Consider the following 23552-nt stretch of genomic DNA (forward strand, 5'->3'; position numbering starts at 1 on the left):
GCAGCTGTCGAGCTTTGATGAAGAGCACTTCTCAACTTGTTTCTTGGACAGACTTGCATGGCTTTAACACTTGATCTTGAAGCCTTATTTCTTGAAGCATTAACATCATCCTAAATTTACCCAATTACAAGTAAAGTGCGTTTTGACAAAGGATTAGCCAATTACATAAATAATGAATGACATATGTTCTAAACAAGTGAAACACATATGTCCTAACATAAGGGGAGAGTGCCCAAGCGTTTGTAAACATATGGTTAAGCTTACATTTAATCCATATGGGATACTAGGAGTTACTAAATGGGTTAAAAGTGGGTGTAGGCCTTTTTGGGGTTATCTATTGGGCTTTAACACACGATGCTAATCATTTTGGCAATGATTGAGGCTTTCTTTATCATTCAAGTGTGCACGAGTGTGTGTATTCAAACAAAAGGTGCAAGGAAAGAGCATCACTACTTGAATTTCTCAACAAGCGAACTTACTTGAAGTTCAGAGATCAAGTGTAAACTATCATTGCAATATCTTTGCACCAAAACGAATGCATAGGTATATAAGTGTGTGCGTGCGTGTAGAAACAAAAGGTGCAGAGGAAGAGCAGAAGTACATTTACATGTCAACAAGCAAACTTACCTGAAGTTCAGAGATTAAGTGTAAACCATCATGCCTTTGCACCAAAACAACAAAAACATTTAGAAACAGCATAGCAATTAGCAATGCCTTTATGATATTAAAGCATTATCTTTGGATTGTTAATAACTACCAAAACTATACATATATACCTATGTCTAATATATATATATTATTGAACCTTAACATAAATAATAGTAAAATTTTAGAGTATAATGACATACGAACAAAATAGTGATTAATTTTCACACAATCTTGGCATTAATCAACAAAGAAAGATGGCAAACATTTCAGACCAAGCAAAATAATAATAATAATAATAATAATAATAATAATAATAATAATAATAATAATAATCACGTCATTAATAAAGAATATATTAATTATTTCGAATGTGAAAAAAATTAAATTTAAACACAAGCAGGATTTTTTGGCTAGTTGTGGTGTTACGCCTAAAATTAAAACTAAAATGAAACGTGCATATTATTTATTTTTAGCAAAGATTAGTAGAAGGAATGGGGTAATTTACAAAACTCTAAGATAAAAATAGCAAGAACAACGTCGCAGTGAACTAGTGAGGCTCTTGTGCTAAACGTACTGTACATAAACCCTAAATTCGAATTTTGAAACTATTTGTAGGTCACATACACATATAGAGTAATCTAAGAGATAGAAGAAGATGATAGGCCAAAAACGTATTGATCCCTTGTGACGAATTATGTTGATTATTTAGCCAAGTTTAATTAATTAATCAATTTAACATGCAAACGCGTGGTAGCACAAATAAATCACCAATAAACTAAAGTGCAGCGGAAAATAAATTGATATGGTTATTTGTTTACGAATGGGAAAAACCTCCAAGGCAAAAACCCCACCGGGTGATTTTAAGGTCACCACTCCCGAGAATTCACTATTGTTAAAACAAACGGTTACAAGTAAAGGAATCCCAATACTTTCTACCAACCTACAATTGAACCCTTACCCGAATACCCAATTGGACTTGTTCTGTAGTGACAATCTCTCCTTTTGATGCATGGCTCGCAGTACGTGACTAACCAATTGCGCGGATCCCAGTACGCGACTTCAATCACCAACTTGAGAAAGATGTTCGCTGCAAAGTTCTTTAGTTTATCCACACGATGAAGATCAAGAAGATGCTCGGTTACAAAACCCTATGGTGCACAAACACAGCAGCTTCTTCACAATAGAGATGAACTAGGGCAAAATTTGTCTCCGGTCACAAATTGCTTGAACAAACTTCGCTCAATGCTTGTGCAACTTGTGTTCTCTTTGATGGCCCTTAAAATAATTCTTTTATATGTCTAGGGTTGTGAGAAAAGAAGACCCAAAGACATATCCACGGATTGGAAGAAAACAGATAAGAAATTCTGCTTTTCTTAAACGTCGACAGATAGCATCTGTCGAGATGCTGTCGAGCAGCTGTTGAGCCACGGGGCTGGAATGGCTTCTTAAGCTTGATAGATGCTAGCTGTCGAGCTTTAATGACAGGCACTTCTTCAGCTTGTTTTTTGGACAGACTTGCATGGCTTTAACACTTAATCTTAAAACCTTGTTTCTTGAAGTATTAAAAACATCATAGATCTACCAAAATATAAGTAAAGTATATTTTGTCAAAGGATTAGCCAATTACATAAAATAACGACATATGTTCCTAACAAGTGAGACACATATGTCCTAACAGAAGAAAAATAGAAAGGACTAGGAGAAATGAGATATGGCTATACCTGATGATGAAATGGTATAAGCAAAAGTTGAGAAAGATGAAGGTTTTCCTTAGTAGCGAGTGGCAGCCATTTTGATTTTGATTCTAGTAGCAGAGCGGTGAGTAGTAGTAGGAGTTAAGAGTTCGTAAACTCCCTTCTCCTCTAAAAGTTCTTTGGGGGTGGACCATGGTTCATGTTGTGTTTAGTTAGGAAAGAAGGAATTGTGAATACTAGCTTAGGCTCTTTTGGGCTTTGACTGGTGTGAAATTTTGTGAATCCCTTCAACCCTAGCCTTCTCTTTCTTTCTTTCTTTCTGTCTATTTTACATTTTTGGGTCATGGCCCAAGGTGACTTGAGTCCGACGAGAAATAGACCCGGTATTTGTTTGGAAATAATTTAATTAGTTTTTTTTCCTTTTTGACAAAAAGGACTTGAAATTTTGAGGAAAAACTATAGAGTGAGACTCACAAATAGTTAATTATATTTGACTTTTTGACCAAAAATGTTAGAGTAGGGATGAGAAATGGTACCTATCTGGTTAAGCAATAAGCTAACCGAAGCCCAAAAAACAAAAAAAAAAAACAAAAAGATCCCTTATATCAACTTATAATCGTGTCACAAATGCACACCCAATCAAGTCAAATATTAAAAAGTTCAAAACTTAATCATTTTATTTTATTTTATAAGATGGGTTTGGGGTCATATTAATTTTTTTTTTTTTTGGGTTAAAGAAAAATGAGTAAAAGGGAGTAACCAGTGTGGCTTCCCTACATGTGTGTGACCATAGTAGCACCCTACCAGCTCCAAGGCGAGACCCCATACTCCCAATCTGTGAGAAACTCACTTATTATCAATTTGGACCAGATGGAGAAGGGGTATAAAGAGCACCAACATACAATTAGTTTTTGAGGCTCGAACCCAGGTCTTGAGACTTGTTGGTTTAGTATCTAACCAACTAGGCCACCCAAATGTTGACAATTTAAATGTATTAATTATTTGTTGGGATTTGTATCTAAACACTTTTTTTTAATTAAAAGTGTTTTATTTTTGTGTTATGTATCTTTTGGTTTTGTAAACATTTTTACATACATGATACTTATCGAGTGGTATATGTGATGATGTATGTGTTTCACTTTTTATCTCACATGTGTTGTTTTTGTTCTCTTTTTATACACATGTTTCTTGTTTATTTAACTTGTCATTGTTTTCCATATGGTACCTTGATGTGTTTTGTTTAATGCCTTTCAGGAAAGACAAGTTGAAGCTAAGTCAAGATTTGAACCTTCTTTTTGCAGCAACTTCCAAGGTTCAGATCTTTTAGACTAGGCTTATTTATTTTGTAATTTTGAGTAGAATTTATTCTAGGACATTCAATATACTCTTGTGGTTTTGTCACGGATTGCCAAAGGGAGAGATTGTTAGGGACATATTTTTATGTAATTGGCATATCCTTTGACAAAATGCACTTTACTTGTATTTGGGTAAATTTAAGTAGGTTCAAGATGATCATTACAAATGGTTAAATTGAAGACATGAAGATTACTCAAGAACTGCTCAAGAAAAGTGCAAAATGTAGGTCTCGATACCTCCTCAACAGAAGCTCGATCCGTCGAGATTCATTAACGCTCGATAGATGTCCCGATTGATCAAGCTTACGGGTTTCAAATTATAGCCAGCAACGTTTTTACTCTAAAAGGCTATTTGTTTATGGGTTTGTATAATTCTTATTGGAATAGGAGAGCCCATTAAAGCTCCTATTTAAAGGAAGTGGAAAAAGAAAAACCTAACCCTAGAGAGCTTCATAAGGTTTTCTTTTTGAAAGAGTTTTTATTGCGTTTCTTGTACGCCTTTGGGTTCAGTAACTAAGCAAAATCTCTTGCACCAACATTGAAGATCTTATTGGTGTTTCCATGTGAAACTGCTGCAAATCAACTACAACAATCTAAAGGTTGTTGTGGAGTTAGTCATGTACTGGGATTCATGCAAAGGAGTAAGCCGCGTACTGGGATCCGCGCATTAGATTGGTTAGTCACGTACTGGGAGCTGTGCATCAAAAGGAGAAATTGTCATAGAGGCATTTTCACAAAAACATGGCATGTTACAATCAACAACATCCATAGAAGCATACAAAGCACTATTCATGGCAATACACATAAAATGGTCAAGGATCACACTTAGGTAATGAAACCAAAAAAAGTGTACCCGATCTGATACTAATTGAAAGCCCGGATTTATGTTAAAACACAAGAGCTTGTTTAGACCCCAAATTAAAAAATTACGGCTCAGTTGATTTAACTCTAACTTATCTAAGTGCGAAAATAAGAGTAAATGAAGCGCAATCAACCGATACTACTCTAGTGCATAAATATGAACAACAAACAATAAAAATAATGCACAAGAGTAAGGGAAGAGAGATGCAAACACAAGATAACACAGCGATATGTTATCAAAGAGGAAACTGAAGAACTCGGTGAAAAACCTCTTCACCGCCCTCTAAGCGGTAAATTGATCTACTAGACAATAAGTTGGGATACACGAATAGCAAGAGACCCTCCAAGCCTAATCTACCCAATGTATCTAAGCTCTCCAAGTTCCTACTCCAACAAGGCTTCTCAGAATCGTGTCTTGTCTAGCTTTCTGGATCCTGCAATACGCCTAAGCCTTACCAGCTTCTTTTTGCAAATCCCTAAAACCTTCCCAAGCTCCAAAACACTCTCTACACTCTGAAAAGGTGTGGGTTGTGTTTGAGTACAAATCTCCTCTCAAGGTATGACAATGGGACAGAGAAAGAGAAGAGGCTACAATGATTTTTCACTAAGAATGAGTAGGTCTCTCTCTAAAAGATGGGTGTGTGTGTTGTAGAAAACCTATCAAGGGTTTTTCTCTCTAAATGGTCTTTCTTACTTTTGTGGGTAATGAGGGTATATATAGTATGGATGAAAAGTAAGAAAGTCACACTTAAAAATCCTCTAGGCAGAGAGTTTCGTGGGTATCTCGCAGGAAGGCCTTACTTGTGAGACATTCGCGAAATCCTCCAGGCTGTCACGACTCTTTAGCTTTCACCATATGCTTCTCACGTGGCTCTTTTACGGGTTAGCTTCTCACGAGCTTCTCGCGAAATCCACTTGTTCTTCAAGTCACGCTCAATTTTTCACCAACTTAATACTAAACTCAATACAATAAAATCTCACAAAATACAAGGAACAAAATAAAGCAATTGCAACACTTTTTGTCATGGAATAAAGTCAACATAAAACATAGTTATAAATCACAACTTTACGTTCTATTTATTGTGTAGGAGTAGATGAGATCTGTCATGCTCCAAACTCAATTGTTTGAGTCAATCACTTGAAAAAAGCAGCATGCAAGACCGTATTAAAGGATTATGTTTGTTTTACACAAAATTTTTTATTATTATTATAACTTGAATACGTGACTTTAAATGACATTTATAAATCACAGTTACACACATTTTCTTGTTGGGTGCATGGCACCTAGTGTATCGAGCTCACTTGCTTGCCTCTCTTGTCAAAGTTCATTTATGAGCTTGTCTTATCAAGCCCCCACAAAATCAACTTTTGGTTTAATGCAAAGCTGATGCAAGGCGTTTCTAACACGCTGAAGGAAGAAAGAAAGAAAAGAAAGAAGCAAAAGGCAAGGGTCATTCGGCTAAAGGAGAGAAAAAGAAAAGATATTGGTTGAAGCAAAGTCAAGATAAGTTGGCTTGCATTTATTGTGACTTGATGTAAAGAGTGTGAAAGGGAGAAAAGAAAGAAAAGATGAAGAAAGAAAAGAAGAGGCCATTGGGCCATTTGAAAGTGTGAAGAAAAGAAGTGAAGTCCCAAGAGTGGGAGGACTGGTGCAGTCTTGAAGAACTGCGTGATTGAGAGCAAGCAAAAAGGAAGAAAAATAGAGAGAATAAAAGAAAATTGTGAGAGATACACAGTAAGAAAGAGAGCAGTGAGTAAAAAGAAAAGAGAGTTTTTTTTTGCTCAAGTAGTCAAGTTGTATCTCTAAGTGTTGTAATCTCTATTTAATATAGTGAAATTATTCGAAATTTGTCCCATGGTTTTTCCCTTCAAAAAGAAAGGGTTTTTACGTAAATTTTTGTGTTCTTCTGTGGTTGTGCCTCCGCTATACTTGCTGGAATTTATTCCCACTGTGGGGAGTAAAAGGACCCAAGTAGGCATTTGGGCCTTTGGGCTCTAGCAAGGTGGGCCGACCTGTTCTTAAATCAAGAACTCGTTAGTACAGCATACCGTCTCATACGCCGAGAGTCCGAAGACACAGCCGATGGTGAGTTTCTCCTCGAACAGACCCAAGAGAACTCGGAGATTCACTATAAAGGTCAAGGCAGAATTTCGGAAAGACTATTGGTTAAAAGGGGGAATTCCTGAACCTCTTAGATACACCGGTGTTAGAGAAATATCTTAGGAAAAGGCTGCTACCTCCACATTAAAGACTCTGCACCTACCTCCATGGCCGCATTAATGGGGAAGTGACCTCTGAACAGTAGAACTGAAACTCCTGGTTACTATTCAAAATCACTAAAAGAAGAAATATCTAGGGGGAAGGGGATTTGAGCAACACGTGGATAAAGTATCAGGAGAAGAAATATTTAAGGGGGGGTAAAGGCCAAAGAAAAAGGGGGGGATCAGTCAATAACCAAGAAAGAAATTAAGAATTGTAACCTTTAAGAAAGAAAGAGAAATAATACAGAATCGGTCCTCGGCTTACGTCCGAGAAGGTCCATTTGCAATTATCATCTATTATTTACAAGTGTTTGCACACCTTAGCCTGTTATTAAGTTCTCAGTACCTCTAACCTAGATTTCAAGCCCACACTCTACAAATTTCATTGTTTAAAGCTCATTGGACCTGAGCCCATAATTGTCTTTGGGTCCAGGTGCAATTGTGCACTTACACCCACTTATATAGAATTTTTCCCAACATGTCTAAAATAAGTTTTTGCCATTCTAATTAAAAAGAGTCATAACTATCTCCAAAAATGGTGTAAATAATAGCTAATAAAAAAACATTAACTTTCCCAAGAATAATTCTATACTAAAAAAGAAATATATATATATATATATATATATATATATATATATATATATATATATATATGAGATGGGTTCAAGTTACACCTGGTGTAACTCTAAAGAGTTACATCTTTTTTAAACCATTGGATTTAAGTAAATCTAACAGTCAAAAAAAGACCCTCATTAATTCTAATATTCTAATTAATCGCATTTATTATCTCTTATTTAATACATTCCATGCCTATCTTTAAACCCCAAAAAAAGAAGTCTACATCTCTCTCTCCTCCATAATCTCTCTTTTTTTCTACTCTCTCTTTCTCCTCCAACTCAGTTCCCTTGTCTTTCCCTTCATTCCAATCTCACCACCATGCTCCTTGCCTCATCAACATCTCACTCCAGATCTTGGCTCATGATCATGAAGGTTGTTTTTCAACAAGAACCCACTAAAAACAAGCATTAGTCGCTTTACTCAACTCATTAAACGGAAAATTATTCCTCAGACAACTATACTCGACACAGCACAATATGTATTCCAAGTTTCTTGCAAACATAAACAATCATGAATAATAAGACCAATGACAGCAAGAACATGAATTTAATCAAAACATTGTCTTTAAAAAAAAAAAAATAAAACATTGCATAAAACCTAAAAAGTAGTACATAAATTCATTATTAACAAAAAATTAATTTCAAATTGAACTACCTTTGTCAATATCGTATACCCACAAAAGTTTGAACAAAAATTAAAATCTATATATTTTAAAGTATCTGGCATATAAACAATAAAGACCCAAATTTTTTTATTTAATTATAAACCAAAATAATAGCGCAAAAAAATTCTTTTGAAGAATCAAAAACATAGAACACAACAAGCTCTCTCAAAATCAAATACCCCCAAAAGGAAAAAAAAAACTTTTATTAACATAAATTTAAAAAGAATCAAAATAGAATTATATTATAAAAAAAAAGATGAAAAATAATTTCAGGGCCTGTGTGTTTATTAGAAGGCTCGATTAATTGATTAATAAACAGAAAGTATAAAAATTTATCAAAAGACAAAAAAAACAAAAAAACAAAAAAGCAAGAGAAAAAACCTCTTGAAGATGAACCGAAAAAGAAAGAGGCTAGGTTTTTTCTTTTTCTAATCTGAATTGAATGAAGCTCGTGGGTTTTGTTTAGTTAAGCAAATTGAAACAGATACGGCTTTTGCTTAGTGCTTCAACTATTTTTATTCTACTACTAATATTATCCTATACTTGATAGCCAATTCATTAATACTTAATTAATTAAAATTTTAAAAAATAAGTGACAAAGTTTCAATGTGGTTGCTCACAGGTCTTTACAGACGTGGGGAACAATGTTTTTGATAAATTTTTTAATTAATAGTAATTCTGTTTAAATAAACTAATACTTGTTTGTAGTGGGTTCTTGTTGAAAGCCAACCTTCATGATCATGAGACAAGATCTGGAGTGTTTATGTTGATGAGGCAAGGAGCATGGTGGTGAGATTGGAATTAAGAGAAAGACAATGGAATTGAGTTGGAGAAAATTGATGGAGGAGAAAGAGAGAGTAGAGAAAAACGTGATTATGGAGGAGAGAGACGTAGACATTTTTTTTGGGGTTTAATGAAAAGTATGGAATGTATTAAATAAGGGATAATAAATGAGATTAATTAGAATATTAGCATTAATGAGAGTCTTTTTTTTTTACCGTTGGATCTACTTAAATCCAATGGTTTAAAAAAGGTGTAACTCTTTAGAGTTACACCAGGTGTAACTTGAACCTATCTCTATATATATATATATATATATATATTTTGACATGATCCAGATTACGTACTGTGGTAAAGAATAATAAAGAAAAGTTGGTAGATTTAAAGTTGCATTGGGTAATGTCAATAAATTTTACATGAAATAGCAAATTAGAATAGGGTTTTTCAATTTGTAAACTTCAATTCTACTGTGTAGATTTGTTTTCCTTGGAATTGATAGTTAAGCCGTCTCAGTGGTTTTTCCTTTAGAATAGTTTTTCATCGGATTTCTCAGCTCACCATATTACGCATGCTTTTGGATCTGATGTTATTCCTATTAGCGCAATATTGTGTTTGATTGCTTTAATCAAAGCCCTTATATAATTGGACTAAATAATTAACTCGAGATAATTGGCACAATCGGAGTCTCTGCCTCTCTTTTTGTTTAATAAATAAGAATTTATTCAATAAAACGGTGATACAATTGGAACATTTTGCAAACAAGCATGCATTATTAACAGATCTTTCGAAATTGACAAATATTATTAAGTGAGAACACATCAGATGGATCCTTAGATTCTATCTGTGATCATAGCTGACAGAATAAAAAAGTATTATGTGAATGAATGAAAATCCAAAATCAGAGTTGACTTGGGGGAAGGACCAGGGCTGAACCATTGAAATTGATTGTAGTGGTAGAATTCAAAGTAAATTGCCGTAATTCTTGAGGAGTTGAGAAGTAATGATCTTGTATGCTCTTTCTGTGGGATGAAAACTATCCCAAAAAACATAATCATTCACATCTTTACAGATTGCAGACGATGGGTTACATATTGGAGCTACCTCTATTAATCCTGTACCACAGCACCCTTTCTCCGCTATCTTAAAGCCTGTATATGTGATATATAGAAATAATATTATTATTATTATTATTATTTTATAAAGAAAATAGCAATGATCAATTGATGAAACAGGAGGCTATTTGCTATTTATTTGATTTTCAAAAACAATTACTTAAGTAGCCTCATTTGGAACTTGAGTATATGAGAGTTGAGTTCTAAGGGGTAAGTCAAGTCTCAATAACTCGAGTTTCATAAAGAAAAACACCTAAATTGAGATTTTTTAAAAGTTTTTAGTGGAACTCAAATTTCAAAGAGTTGAGTTCTTCACATTGCTAAATAGCCTTATTTGGAACTAACTCTCAAATACTAGAGTTCCAAATGAAGCTACTTAGCAAAATAGTTTCATTTAAGGTTACTTAATGAAATTGTTTGTGAAATTCAAATAAATAGCAAAAGAGGCTAGTGAAACATGATGATGGTAATGGTTGATGACAAAGTCATTAAGATAACAACAAATGATTAAAAAAAAAACTGCTGTAAAATATTCTTTGGGTTCCTAAAATATAGGTTAAGTTTTAGGAATTTAAAATGTTTACATTTTGTTATTTTGACCATTCATTTTAAATTTCAATGACAAAAATAGAACAAATATAGTTTAGCTTCCATTTTTGTCACTCAAATATGTATTCTATTAAATATATTACAAAAAAAATTAATGAAAGTGACAAAGTTTTCCTTTAAACCAATTTTGAATAAATCATTTTTTACGCATAACTAGTTTTATAAACTACCATGTCCAAAATAGTATGCATACCATATTTCAAGGAAAAAAAAAAAAATTGTGACAAAATTTTGTGAGTTACCATTCTCTTCAGGGTGTTCAATGAGATCAAGAAGAGGGTTGTAAATATCAAAATAGACCATTTTGCTATTGGGCATGTCCCTGTTAAGGGAATCCAACAAGGTAGTCAGTTTAGCATTGAACAACTTTGCTAGCTGATTTTGGCCTTCTCCACACTGTCTGCGTAATCCTCCAGCAATAGTTCTTTGTGATGGCACACATCCGATTGGTGGAGCTCCAAGTACTCCAATCCTCCGTGCTCCTAGTGAATAAATTTCCTTGAAAACACAATGAGGGACATCAAGTATTATTATTGTTCTTGCCAATTTATTTTAAGATATGAGGGTATCCAGACCTTATGGTTACTATAAGGTCCCATTATTCTTGTCAATGTCATTCTTTTTTGGTTCTTTGGTAATAGGGATAGGATAGCAACACTATTGCTACAATAATGAGCTTGAGTGTGACCAAGAAAGTTGTGTCATTGAAATTTGAAATTTAATTGGTAGGATGAAACCTTACCTTCAAGAATTGGGTAGCATACTTGAGCATAAGGTCAGTGTAGGAAGCGAAATCGTACTCGTATCTTCGTGAAGTAGGTCCAAAATATACATTGGCAATGTCGCAGCTACTCAATGAAATGAGATATAGACTTCTGGTTAAGATGAAGTTTGTCGTGTTGGCTCCAACAATTCCTTGAAGCCTCACAATATATTCTTTCAACATTCCAAGTTGATCGGACAACGACCAGCTTGACTTTGATAAAAAATAAAAATAAAAAATAAAAAAGAGAAAAGAATGATAAAAAGGGAAATGCATATTATACACAAAATGTGAACGAACAAAAGTATTGTGCGTGTACCGCTAGTTTGGATGTCAAGGGATCATATCCAGCGCCACCAGAAGCGAAGCAAACACCTGTAATGAGGTGTTGTGGTTGCAAGTTTGGATCCATATATGCAGGTAAAAGATCTTTAATTTCCAATTCCTCCACTAAAAGTTGAAATGGAATTAGAAAGTGAACTTTAGGCACGGATTAAGGAAATTTTTAAAAAGAATGAAAAATTTTATTTTGACTTGTATGTATTCTAAAAGTTCAAGTGCTTTTGGAATAACTTATTTGTAGTAGCTTATTTGAATAATATTTTTCAAAATATATAGCTTATTTGTATAAACTTTGAATTTTTTTTTTAGTATGAGTAGAAAATATAACTCATATAAAAAGTAGAAAGAAAAAAAAAGAAAAAGGAAACTACATTTTTTTTCGAACTTAAACTATACCATATTTTACAGTTACTCTTCTTAAACTACGAAAATGTACAATTAGCACCCTAAAACCAAAACCTTGAAATACTTAAACCCCTTACGACACTTTCCCAATTAAGTTGGACAAATAACATAGTCACATGAGTTGCGCATGACACCAACTGGCATGGAACCCACTAATCCCAGCTAAAATGATTGAAATTCCCTCCCCCCCCCCCCCCCAAAAAAAAACCCAAAACAAATCTCCACTTTTTTCTTTGAAATCTTGTATGGCTAGAAAGAAAAGAAAATGAACAGAAATATGAATTCAAAAAACATTGCCACTAAGATGAACAACAATTGTGAGGAGCATTTCAGTCATTCTAGGTAAGCTTAGAGGGTTCCATTTTAGTGGGTGTTACTTAAACTCATATAACTCAAGTGACTACACATATATTTGATAGCAGTGTTTAAGTATTGTTGTTCAAAATGAAGTAAAATTATGGTTTAAAAAGTGTTATGAAAATATATATTTAAATTACTTATGATATAGAAAAATGTATTTAATACAATATTTCACATAACATATTTTAAAGTATAAAAAAATATAATTGTACGTTTGGTTTGAGTATATGTTTTTTTTACCAAAAAAAAAAAGAGTATATGTTTTTTTAGAAGTAAAAAGTATTTGACTTGAATGGTATAATTAGTACTATTTTATTTTATGAGCCTGTTCACTCGCCCTTTCTTTTTTCCTTCTTCTCGTCTCTCTCAATAGTAAGTGCTCTGTCCCTTGGAAGTTGGAACCCCAGGTCCCTGCATCTTTGCTTTTCTTTTCTTTTGTTTGCTCTAAATGTTTTATTTGGTTTGTCTTTTGTGAGTGAGGGTTAAACTCAAACAGGTTTTGTTTTCTGGGTTTGAGATTCTGTTTCTATGGGTTTTGTTTTGTTGGTGGGGTTGAATTCAATTGGGTTTTATTTTATTTGAAAGAAGAAGACCACCAAAACAGCAAAACAACAAACACCACCCCCCTTCCCCCCCGAAAAAAAGAATGAAGAAGAAGACCTTCGAACACCAGTATGGGTTCGTACAAGAGAGGAAAAAAAAAAGAGAAAGAAAGAAGAAGACAACTAGTGGGTTTCGTGGGGGAAGAGAAGAAAAATAAAAAGTCATTTAGGAGAGAAGAAAAAGTAGTATGTTCGCCTCAGTGGGTCCCACAAATTTTAATACATTTACAACTAGGGTGGAGCCTGAAATTTTTGTTTGAAGACAAGTTGCACCACTAATATATTTATTAAGACAGCTCCATATACACATATGCACACACTTTTTTATTATATACACACACTTTTTTATTTGATAAGTTATATATATACACACCCAACCAAACAAAAAGTTTAGTATTTTCAATTAAAATTATGTTTGATGATGATTTTTCATAAAATAAAATTTATTTTTACCATTTTTACAATGAAATTATTAAAATTTTTTATTTTTGATACAAATTATCAAATTTTATACTAAAGTAAGTAAAAAATCTTTCAATTGAACTAATGAAAATTTTGAAAACATGAATGATCCAAAACTTGAAGGAATAAATTAGGCTCCAAACAAATTTTAGTGATATTATTTTTTTAATGAGTTAATGACTTGTTAATTGCCATATGACTGGTTGAAAAAGATATAGATTCAAACATGTCTAGTGCCAAATTTTATCAAACATTTAACTAATATAAGAGTACATTTTATATTAAAAAAAAATTGAGAAAAATAATGTTATATATTTGTAATTATTAGACCAATTTTTTTTTCTTAAGAGCATCATTGGACTAAATCAAATATTTGAGAGTCAACTCATATTTTTGTAGACTAAATCTTGAAAACATTAAAATAATTATATATATTTAAAAAAATTCAAAATTTTAAGGGCCATGGCCCCACCCTTACACATAACTACGCCCTTGTTTACAACAATGCGATCGAGTAATGTTGATTGCAACTTCAAAACTGGTAAGTTTTAGTGGACAACTTCTTTTTTCTTTTTTCTTTTTTTTTTGATGAACGAGTTTTAGAGCATTTTCAGCAGATTCTCCAAATTTTTGTACTGTTTGGAGAATGAACAGTGACTTTTACCTTTTAGCTACTCACTTTTTCAAATACATTTTCCAACAGATTCTCTATCTTATTCTCTATCTCATTTAAATATTATTTCTTCATTAATTCTTTATTCTTTTTTTATCATCATTTATTCTTCCTATATTCATTCGCAACAATTATATTTTTCTAATGAAAAGTGTTATATCCACAACATTTTTCGCAATAGTTTCACAAAAATCACATCAAAATCTTATGTGGAAAGTTGTTACTAGTTCTAATTTGAACCCATCGCTGAAATTATTACTGATTTTAATTTGAACATATTACTTAAAAAAAAAATTTCATTCTTTCTAAATTTTTTTTTTATCAGTATTAGTTAATAACAACCCACCATTTAAGATTTATTGTGAAAATATTATAGTGACATTTCTCAATTTTAATTTTTTATTCTTTATTTTATTTTTCCCTTATCTTTTTTTTTTTCATCACACGTTTCTTTTCTTTCTTTCCCCCCCCCCTTTTTTTTTCTCCTCAACACCTTTCCATTATCTCTATCTCCACTTTTCTTTTTTCTTTTGTTCTCTAGCACTCTCTGGAGATTTCTTCACTTTTCTTTTTTCTTTTCTTCTCTTCGTCTACTCCACTAGAGCTCTCGTCAATTTTCTTTTTTCTTTTCTTGTCTTCGTTTACTCCGGAGCATTCAAGAAGCTCTCTCTTTCTTTTTCTCTCTCACACAAACAAATTCTCTCTCATACACACATAGATCACCGGCAAAGAAGTGGTAATCGGCGTTCTACATTTTTTTTTTTTTTTTTGGTTTGATTATTTTTATTTTATTGTTCAGATTTCATTAGGCTTATAAGAAAGATTGTTTTTGTGTTTCAAATATTTCAATTGGGTTTTGTGTTTTTGTTTTGATTGTGGTATATTACCGTTGAGATAGAGAAGCACGAGTGAGTGAAAAACGAAAGAGAAAAGGAACGAGAGAGAAAGAGTTATTTTTTTATTCAACCAGGTATTATTTTAAGGGAGAATATTGTTTAGATGTGCTACAGTAATTGCTACAGTGTTCTCTACGTGTAGAGAAGCACTGTATAATAGGCTTTTCTCTCTAAAAAATAGATATAGAGCATCTGCTGGAGATGCTCTTAGGGGACAATTGTGCATTATTTTAGTATATAAAAAATAAGATATAGGGGTGTTTGGTTTGTATTTTTAAGTAACTATTTTCAGTTTTTAAACAATATTTTACGCATTTCTACACACTTTTGCATTCACACGTATTTCTATAAATATTTTCAAATAACAATTTTTAGTTTTTAAATACATGTACTAAACGGAGCCATAGTTTATGACGTGATTTTCCCAAATATAACAGACAAAAAGAAAATAATACCACGTGAGAGAGAGAGAGAGATCATGAATTAATACCTATCATGTCCGAGGGTACCTTGCCGTTGCTGAATCTGCCTGTTGCAACTTTTCCTTTAAAGTCATTCCCATACGGAGGGTAGTTAGCCCTAGATGGAGTTACTCGATTGTTGTTGTTGCCTGTATCCACTGTTGAATCTCCAAAGACAAAAATTGCAGGAACGGTTTCATTTGGTGGTAGCTTTATGGCAGCCGTGGAGTTGTAGAAGAGAACAAACAAAATGAGATTGAACAATAATATAGAACAAGGATGGGAGTTCATAAAGGGAGAGTGCATTTTCTTTGTTCGCTTCCTTGCTCACAGACTCACAGTGAAAGACGTATAGCCTGTCGGGGAGTACAGTTTCCTTTGCATGGGAGTCTGACATAAATAGTAGGTTCAACCATGATTTCCTCCTCCACCTAAACCTTCGTCTTTGTATTTAATTCTATCCCTGGCTCCGACAGTGAGGGGAATATAATGTGACATGTCTTAATTCATAATACTAACTAAATAAATAAATGTGACATGTCTCGTATACTTTTAAGTATGGTAATTTTAATAATATGATATAAAATCAACAATTTAATTGTTGAATAGTTTTAGGAATTTTAGTCTTTGTTAGTATAAACTATAAAGTATAGGAGACCGACCATAAGAACTACCATAGCAGATTTTTTTTTTACAAAGTTTCAATCCATCTGATGATTGTGTTTTTTATCTTCAAATTAAGACACCAATTAGTTTTTGGTATACATAAGGATTGAACATCAAATCTCTTATTCAACCATTAGAAAATTGTATTAGTTTAGCTAACTGGAACCCATTATAGCATTTTTTTTATAATTCACTCCATTTGGATATTTTTCAAAATGAAAAAATTATTCAACTTAGTATCATTGAAAGTTTTGGTCAAACATTCACTTATTGAAAGACCAAGAACTTTAAGAAAGATCTTAATTTTAGGGGAGACCATGATCCCCACCTCATCTATATGTACAGTTCTTGAAAGCTTAGATTTGTGTTAAAAACACAAGAGCAGTTTAGACTCCAAATTAAAAAAATTACAGCTCGGTTGATTTTATTCTAACTTATCTAAGTGTGAAAACAAGAGTAAATGAAGCGCAAACAACCGGTACTACTCTAGTGCATAAACATGAACAACAAACAATAAAAGTACGGCATAAGAGTAAGGAAAGAGAGATGCAAACACAAGATAACACTCTTGAAAGCTCGGATTTAAAATAGTTGTAATTTGTGTAAACTTACCATTGAAAGCTCAGATTTGTGTTAAAAACATAAGAGCTGTTTAGACCCCAAATTAAAATATTACGGCTCGGTTGATTTTACTCTAACTTAAACTAAGTGCAGAATAGAGTAAATATGAGCGAACAAACAAAACAACTACTCTAAGCCATATTCATTAAAGCACAACAGTAAAAATAAATCTAAAAGAGTAAGGAAGGGAGATACAAACACAAGATAACACTCTGATGTGTTATCGAAGAGGAAACCGAAGAACTCAGCGAAAAACCTCTCCGCCGCCCTCCAAGCAGTAAATCGATCCACTAGACAATAAGTTGGGATACACGAATAGCAAAAGACCCTCCACACCTAGTCTACCCAGTGCACCTAAGCCCTTCAAGCTCCTACTCCAACAAGACTTCTCGGAACCGTGTCTTGTCTTGTCTAGCTTTTCGGATCCCGCAATGTGCCCGATTGCATCCGCCAAAACTTGGCTTCTTCCAATACTTCCCAGCAGCACCAAAAAATCACTAAATACTCAATATGGGTGTGGTAAGTGTTTGGGCTATCAACCTCTCAAGGATTTGAAAATGGAGAGGTAAGAGTAGAGGAAAACCACAATGGATGGTGTGTAGAATTGTGAGTATGACAATCTAACACTCTCATGGGTTTGAGACTAGAGTTTTCTCTTCTGAAAAGCTCTCTACTCAATATATGGGTAATTATGGTATATATAGTGTGTATGAAGATGTAGTGGAGCAGATAAGGTAAAATAGCAAAACAGACTGTTTCGCGGGTATCTCGCGGGAAGGCCTTACTCGCGAGACACTCTCGCAAACCAACTGTCATGACTTTTCACATTCCAGTCATGTGCAAGGCACATGCATCACTTCACGGGATGTTTAGTCGCAAGCTATCCGTGAAAACTCTTCTGTCTTCAAATGCTTGAGTCTTCACACACACTCTCTCTCTCTATCACACAACCCTTACAGTTAAATCCCACAATAAATACAAGGTATAAAAGATTGAATAAAATTATAATCAAATTTAGCATGGAATTAAAGCCAACACAAAATAGTTGTAAATTACAACTTTACAGTTCTAACTCTAGTCTCCATCTCAACCACCAAATCCCATTAACCAATTGCAAATTAACATATATTATATATGGATTAGGTTTCGAAATAGAGCCCAATGCCAGTCTAATCATAAAACCACAAATAGCAACAATTGGAATTACCCATAATGTAGAGCTTCTGATGGTTCATGCTTTCATTATTATTGTAAATCTTTAGATTATAAGCATATTTGACCTGTTGATACCTGATTCGCATATTCAAAAAAAAATTAATAATAGGTGATGTGGCAGGATTGATATCCTTTTTTATTACTATTACTATTATTATTATTATTATTATTATTATTATTATTATAAGAATAGTTGACAATTCTTAATATTTTCAATATGTCTAGGTTTCAAGTATTCACTCTCTTATTATAAGTTTTTAACTATCTAAGTACTCACCAAAAAAAAAAATCCTTTATTTTATTTAATTTTTTAGAATATTTATTTTTGTGATTAGGGAGCAGAGTTACAGATGATTTGACTAAGCCCTCAGATTTCTTTTATTATTTTTCTATAAATACTTAAATAGGATAGGACTATAAGAGTACAAAGTAAAAGAAAGAATAACAAATAAAAAAATAAAAAAAGGTAAATTACAAATTACATCCCTAAATTTTGGAGGTGTTTAGATTTTACACTCTAAAGTTTCAGAATTTGAATTTTACCCCCCAAAGTTTAGGAGTACTTGGAATTTACATTTGGAGGTTTCAGAATTTGGATTTTACCTTTTAAAGTTTGGAAGTGTTTGGATTTTACACTCCTAAATTTTAAAATTTTAGAGTGTAAAATCTAAACATCCTCAAATTTTAGGGAATAAAATCTAAACATTCTTAAAATTTAGATAGTAAAATCCAAATTATGAAATGCAAAAGAAAGATAATGAGGCAATCAATATGACCCTACATTATAAAATAGTATTGTTGGATGTGAACATTATTAATACTAGCTTGTAACCTCATGCATATGCATAAATACACTTAAAGATATACAATAATGTGCTTAGTATAATTCATATATATATAATTTAAATATTATTGACAGTCATTCTTATATTTTGTTAACTCTTTAAAAAGTATTATAAGAATATTATTAAGTATAAAATGTAAACTATTTATGTTTATTTATTTATTTTTATTTTTCTATTACTTCTTAATTTTTGTTATTGTGAAGTACTTTTTTTTTTGTACTCAATAACTCACTTGAATAAATATTTATGATGTAGTCTCATATTTGATTCTAAAATTAGAAAATAAAACTCTCTTTAAAAATAAATAATTTATGACACAGGGTACAAAATTTAACTCTAATTTGAAATTCTAATTAAACTTTCTTTGAATTTTGCCTATAATATATATATATATATAAATAATATATGGCATGATTTGCAATGTTAAATCTCCTATAAATGGGCAATTAATGTCTATTTTCGGAAAAGGGAACTAAAAATAGTAAATACCACTAATATTTCTGAAAATTTTAGGTGGGAGTTTGGAACTTTGGATCCATAATAAATTCGGGGGTCTGAATTAGGTTTGATACTATCCGCGTAATGGACCCAGTCAGATTGTGAAACATATCTAAAAATAGATATATATCATTTCAACGGTCCAGTGCCAGTGGCACTGGACCCAAACTGCTGCCTAAATTCGGTTCATTTAAAGCCACTTGATTAAGCAGTTGATGGATGAGACCGTTCACTTGATAATTACTATAAGACCCCATCAAAAAATAAAAATTACTGTCAGACTGCTAGCTTTTAACGATTGCATCCCTTTATTTTAGCAAAAAAATAAAGATTGCATCCTGTCCCACGCTGATATATACAATACAACAAGTACTAGTATCGATAAATAGTGATTGAATTATCTTTTTCAAGTATCCTGTGGTGTATGGTTTTAGAAGAACTCATATATGCATCACCTACATGATGAGACAAATGTACAGCTTCATAAAAAAAATTGTTGTTTGATGTACAAATAAATTACAAATTATATATAAATAATAATTATGATATACCTTAAATAATAATTTTTAAAACTAATAATTATGATATATCACAAAATAATTTGAAATTTATAATAAAATTCTTTATAATTTTTTTGAAATTTTTTTATAATTGAAATTTAATAAAAGTAATTTAAAAAAAAATTGCAATATAGTTTTACTTCTAATAATAACTAGTCGCTAACCTGTGTCATGCATGAAAATTTACCTATTTGTGAAGTAGACTAAATAATTTTATAAAATCTTAAATTTATTAAGAAACTACACCATTACATGATTTGATCTTGTATGACTTCAATTTTTGTTACAATTTGATGAAGAAGTCATTACTTAAACTTACAATGGTTTGCAAAAAATTTGTCAAACAATTTCAAATACTGTAAAAAAATAACTCAAAAATTCAGATGCTAAAACTTCTAAAAGACCAAAAAATATTAAAGAATCAGATAATTCACTACTTAGAAATTATTGAAACAAAACAATATATATATATATATATATATATATATATATATATATATATATATATATATATATGTAAGTGCACAATTGCACCTGGACCCAAAGAAGGTTATGGGCTCAGGCCCAATGAGCCTTAAACAATGAAATTTGTAGAGTGTGGGTTCGAAATCTAGATTAAAGGTACTGAGAATTTGATAACAGGCTAGAAGTTACAAACACTTGTAAATAATAAACGATAATTGCAAATAGACCTCCTTGGACGTGAGCCGAGGACTACTTCTGTATTATTTCTCTTTCTTTCTTTAAAGGTTACAATTCTTAATTTTCTTTCTTAGTTACCGACGACCCCTCTCTTTGGCCTTCACCCCCCTTAAATACTTCCTCCCCTGATGCCTTTTGGACAGTGACTAGAAGTTTCAGCCCTACTGTTCAGGGGTCACTTCCCCATTAATGCGGCTAGGGAGGTAGGTGCAGAGTCTTTAATGCAGAGGTGGCAGCCTTTGCTCTTGATATTTTCTTTAACACTGGTGCATCGAGAAGGTTCAGGGTTTCCCCCTTTAACCATTAGTCTTTCCAGAGTTGTGCTTTGACCTTCATAATGAAGCTTTGAGTTCTCTTGGACCTGTCCGAGGAGAAGCTCGCCCTCGGCTGTATCCTCGGATCTTCGGCGTATGGGTCAATTCGTAGAGTTTAATTCTGGAGCAGGTTGGCCCTCCATGCTACAGTCCAAAGGCTCATATGCCCACTTGGGCCCTTTTACTCTCCACAATATATATATATATATATATATATATATATATATATATATATATATATATAACTAAACAATAGAGAAATATAAAAGAAAGATGAATTACATTCAAAAAAATAATTTCAATTATTGCAAACTTATTTATCTTGTAAAAAATAGCTAAAGAGAGTTTGGTGATTCATGTATGAAAATTACTTTTTTAAAAATATATGAAAAACCGTAAAATATTTTTTTTTAACAAAGTAGAAGAGAAGAAAATAATATAAGAAGAGCTAATACCTCTACTCGGCTTTTTTAAAAAAAATATTGGGGTTTGTGTTGCTTTTATGGTGCTTATGAGTTTGAGTTTAAGTTAAACTTGTTAAAGAGACAGAGTTTCATTCTTTGTTGAGTTTGGATTAAACAAAAATAATTTTGTTTAAAAAAAATGATGAGTTTGAGTTGGAGTTTAAGTTGGACTTGTTAGAGAGATAAAGTTTCACTCCTTGTTAAGTTTGGACTAAACAAAAATAAAATGATAATTTTACTTAAATTTTGTGCTGATGTGAAAAATTGTGAGAGTTTCAGAGGCTTCGGTTATATATATATATATATATATATATATATATATATATATGCTATAGTTTTAATGTAATTGTGGGGGTAGAAGGGTCAGAATATGTTTTTGGGCCTTGGGCTTGGTCCGAGGATGTTAACTCATCCGAGGGGGTCGAAGTGGTAATGACTGTATTGAATATGAAAGCCCACAAGCAAATTATTACGGAAGAGGTTAGTGGAAATGATCCGAAGAGGGAGATCTCCTCGGATATAGGAAGTAGAGGTCATACCGTACACCTTGATGTATATAAGGGAGTTTTAGGAGTTCTGGTGAGGGAGGATGTGTTCCATATGGGCACAGAGAGAAGGAGAGAATAAGAAATATCTTAGAGAAAACTGTTACCACCGCATTAAAGACTCTGAACTTACCTCTTTGGCCGCATTAATGGAGAAATGACCTCTGAACAGTGGTGAGTAGTGTAACAGCTATTGTTTGAGGACTTCAAGAAGGCGGTGAATGGGACAAGTATCTAGATTGGTGATTTGGTCCATACGTGGAAGATGATGGGAAGAAGGAAGATGATATAAAAGGAAAAGAAAGGCATTCAACAGGGGAGAAAAAAAAAGAAGAAGAAGAAGAAAGACACTATACACATCATCTTCAAATACAATTTATTGTGGAAAGAACAAAGGGAAATATAATTCATCCTCGGCTTACGTCCGATGAGAGTTTTTGTCATAAAACCATTTCATTGTGTATGTATTGGCGATCTAGCCCACCATACTTGTTATCCAATATCCATAAAACCTAGGTTTCGAGCTCACGCTCTACAAATTTCATTGTATAAGGCTATTTGGGCCTGCACCCTTCACACGGTTGGGTCCGGGTGCAAATTGTGTCCTTACAGTAATTATAATGAGTCACATGGTAAAATTATGTTGCAACTTGTATTACTTATATTCAATCACATAGGGTAAGCACTACATGTACAACCTTATTTTTAATTATTAAAATAGATAATTAAATTTTTTTTTAAAAAAAATTTCTAAAAAACTTTTTTGGAAACTCATTGTAGTGGAATTTTATTCATCATTTTAATGTACTTGTCTTATGGTGTATTATATGTGTTGAGTTTATAGTTATAGGTTGGCAAACCATGAATAAATGTAAGACTAGTAACCATGAATAAACTTGGCAATCTTGCTTGTTTAACCAAACAAAAGTTATTTAAGGATTCATTTGGTTGAGGTGATTGAAAAGTGGGAGGATAGAAAATGGTGAGAATGTGAAAAAAAAATGTGAAGATAGAAAAGATTTAGTTTTCTCTCATGTGTGTTTGGTTGGAGGGATGAAAAACTATTTTATTTGATTGGGGAGAAAATTAAGTGAGAGGATCGAAAATATAATTTATATAAATTGGCTCATATATCCTTATTATAAAAATATACCTAATAAAATAAAATAAAAATAATCAACAAAAAAAAGCAAACACACCACTTTTATTAAAACAAAAATCATGCCCAAATAAAAGAAAAAGAGAAAAAAAATTAACCAAAAAAACCCAATCTTGCCTAGTTAAAAAGGGAAAAGCAAATCAACAAGAAATAAAAATCAATCATGCCCAGTTTTTTTTTAAACCTGAAACAGGGGCAGAGCCAGAAATTTTTGTTTGGGGAGGCCGATTTGTATTGCTAATTTATTAATCTATACAAACTTCCATACACATACACAAACATATGCATCTATACACATACACAAAAATTAGTATCTTTCATAATGAATCCTTAAAATTAAATATTTCATAGATAAAAATCAACAAAAAATAAAAATCAATCATGCCCAGTTTTTTT

At 32.4% G+C, this 23552-nt stretch overlaps 1 protein-coding gene and 2 non-coding genes across 3 annotated transcripts; all 3 read right to left on the minus strand.

The window, feature by feature from the left end:
• Nucleotides 1-442: 442 nt before the first annotated feature.
• On the minus strand, nucleotides 443-506 carry LOC142622976 (small nucleolar RNA snoR101). The gene has a single exon (XR_012842010.1). It is a non-coding gene; the product is annotated as a small nucleolar RNA snoR101 (small nucleolar RNA).
• Nucleotides 507-590: 84 nt separating this feature from the next.
• LOC142622977 (small nucleolar RNA snoR101) lies at nucleotides 591-654 on the minus strand. Its single transcript, XR_012842011.1, has one exon. It is a non-coding gene; the product is annotated as a small nucleolar RNA snoR101 (small nucleolar RNA).
• An 8924-nt stretch (nucleotides 655-9578) lies between these two features.
• LOC142644586 (GDSL esterase/lipase EXL3-like) lies at nucleotides 9579-15986 on the minus strand. The gene is made up of 5 exons (XM_075819166.1): nucleotides 15597-15986; nucleotides 11686-11816; nucleotides 11346-11579; nucleotides 10846-11101; nucleotides 9579-10030 (listed from the first exon to the last, which is right to left on the minus strand). The coding sequence occupies exons 1-5, from the start codon at nucleotides 15871-15873 to the stop codon at nucleotides 9843-9845; spliced, it is 1086 nt and encodes a 361-aa protein (XP_075675281.1). The 5' UTR covers nucleotides 15874-15986; the 3' UTR covers nucleotides 9579-9842.
• Nucleotides 15987-23552: the final 7566 nt, after the last annotated feature.

The sequence above is a fragment of the Castanea sativa genome, chromosome 1 (genome assembly GCF_040712315.1).
Source record: "Castanea sativa cultivar Marrone di Chiusa Pesio chromosome 1, ASM4071231v1".
Lineage (NCBI taxonomy): Eukaryota > Viridiplantae > Streptophyta > Magnoliopsida > Fagales > Fagaceae > Castanea > Castanea sativa.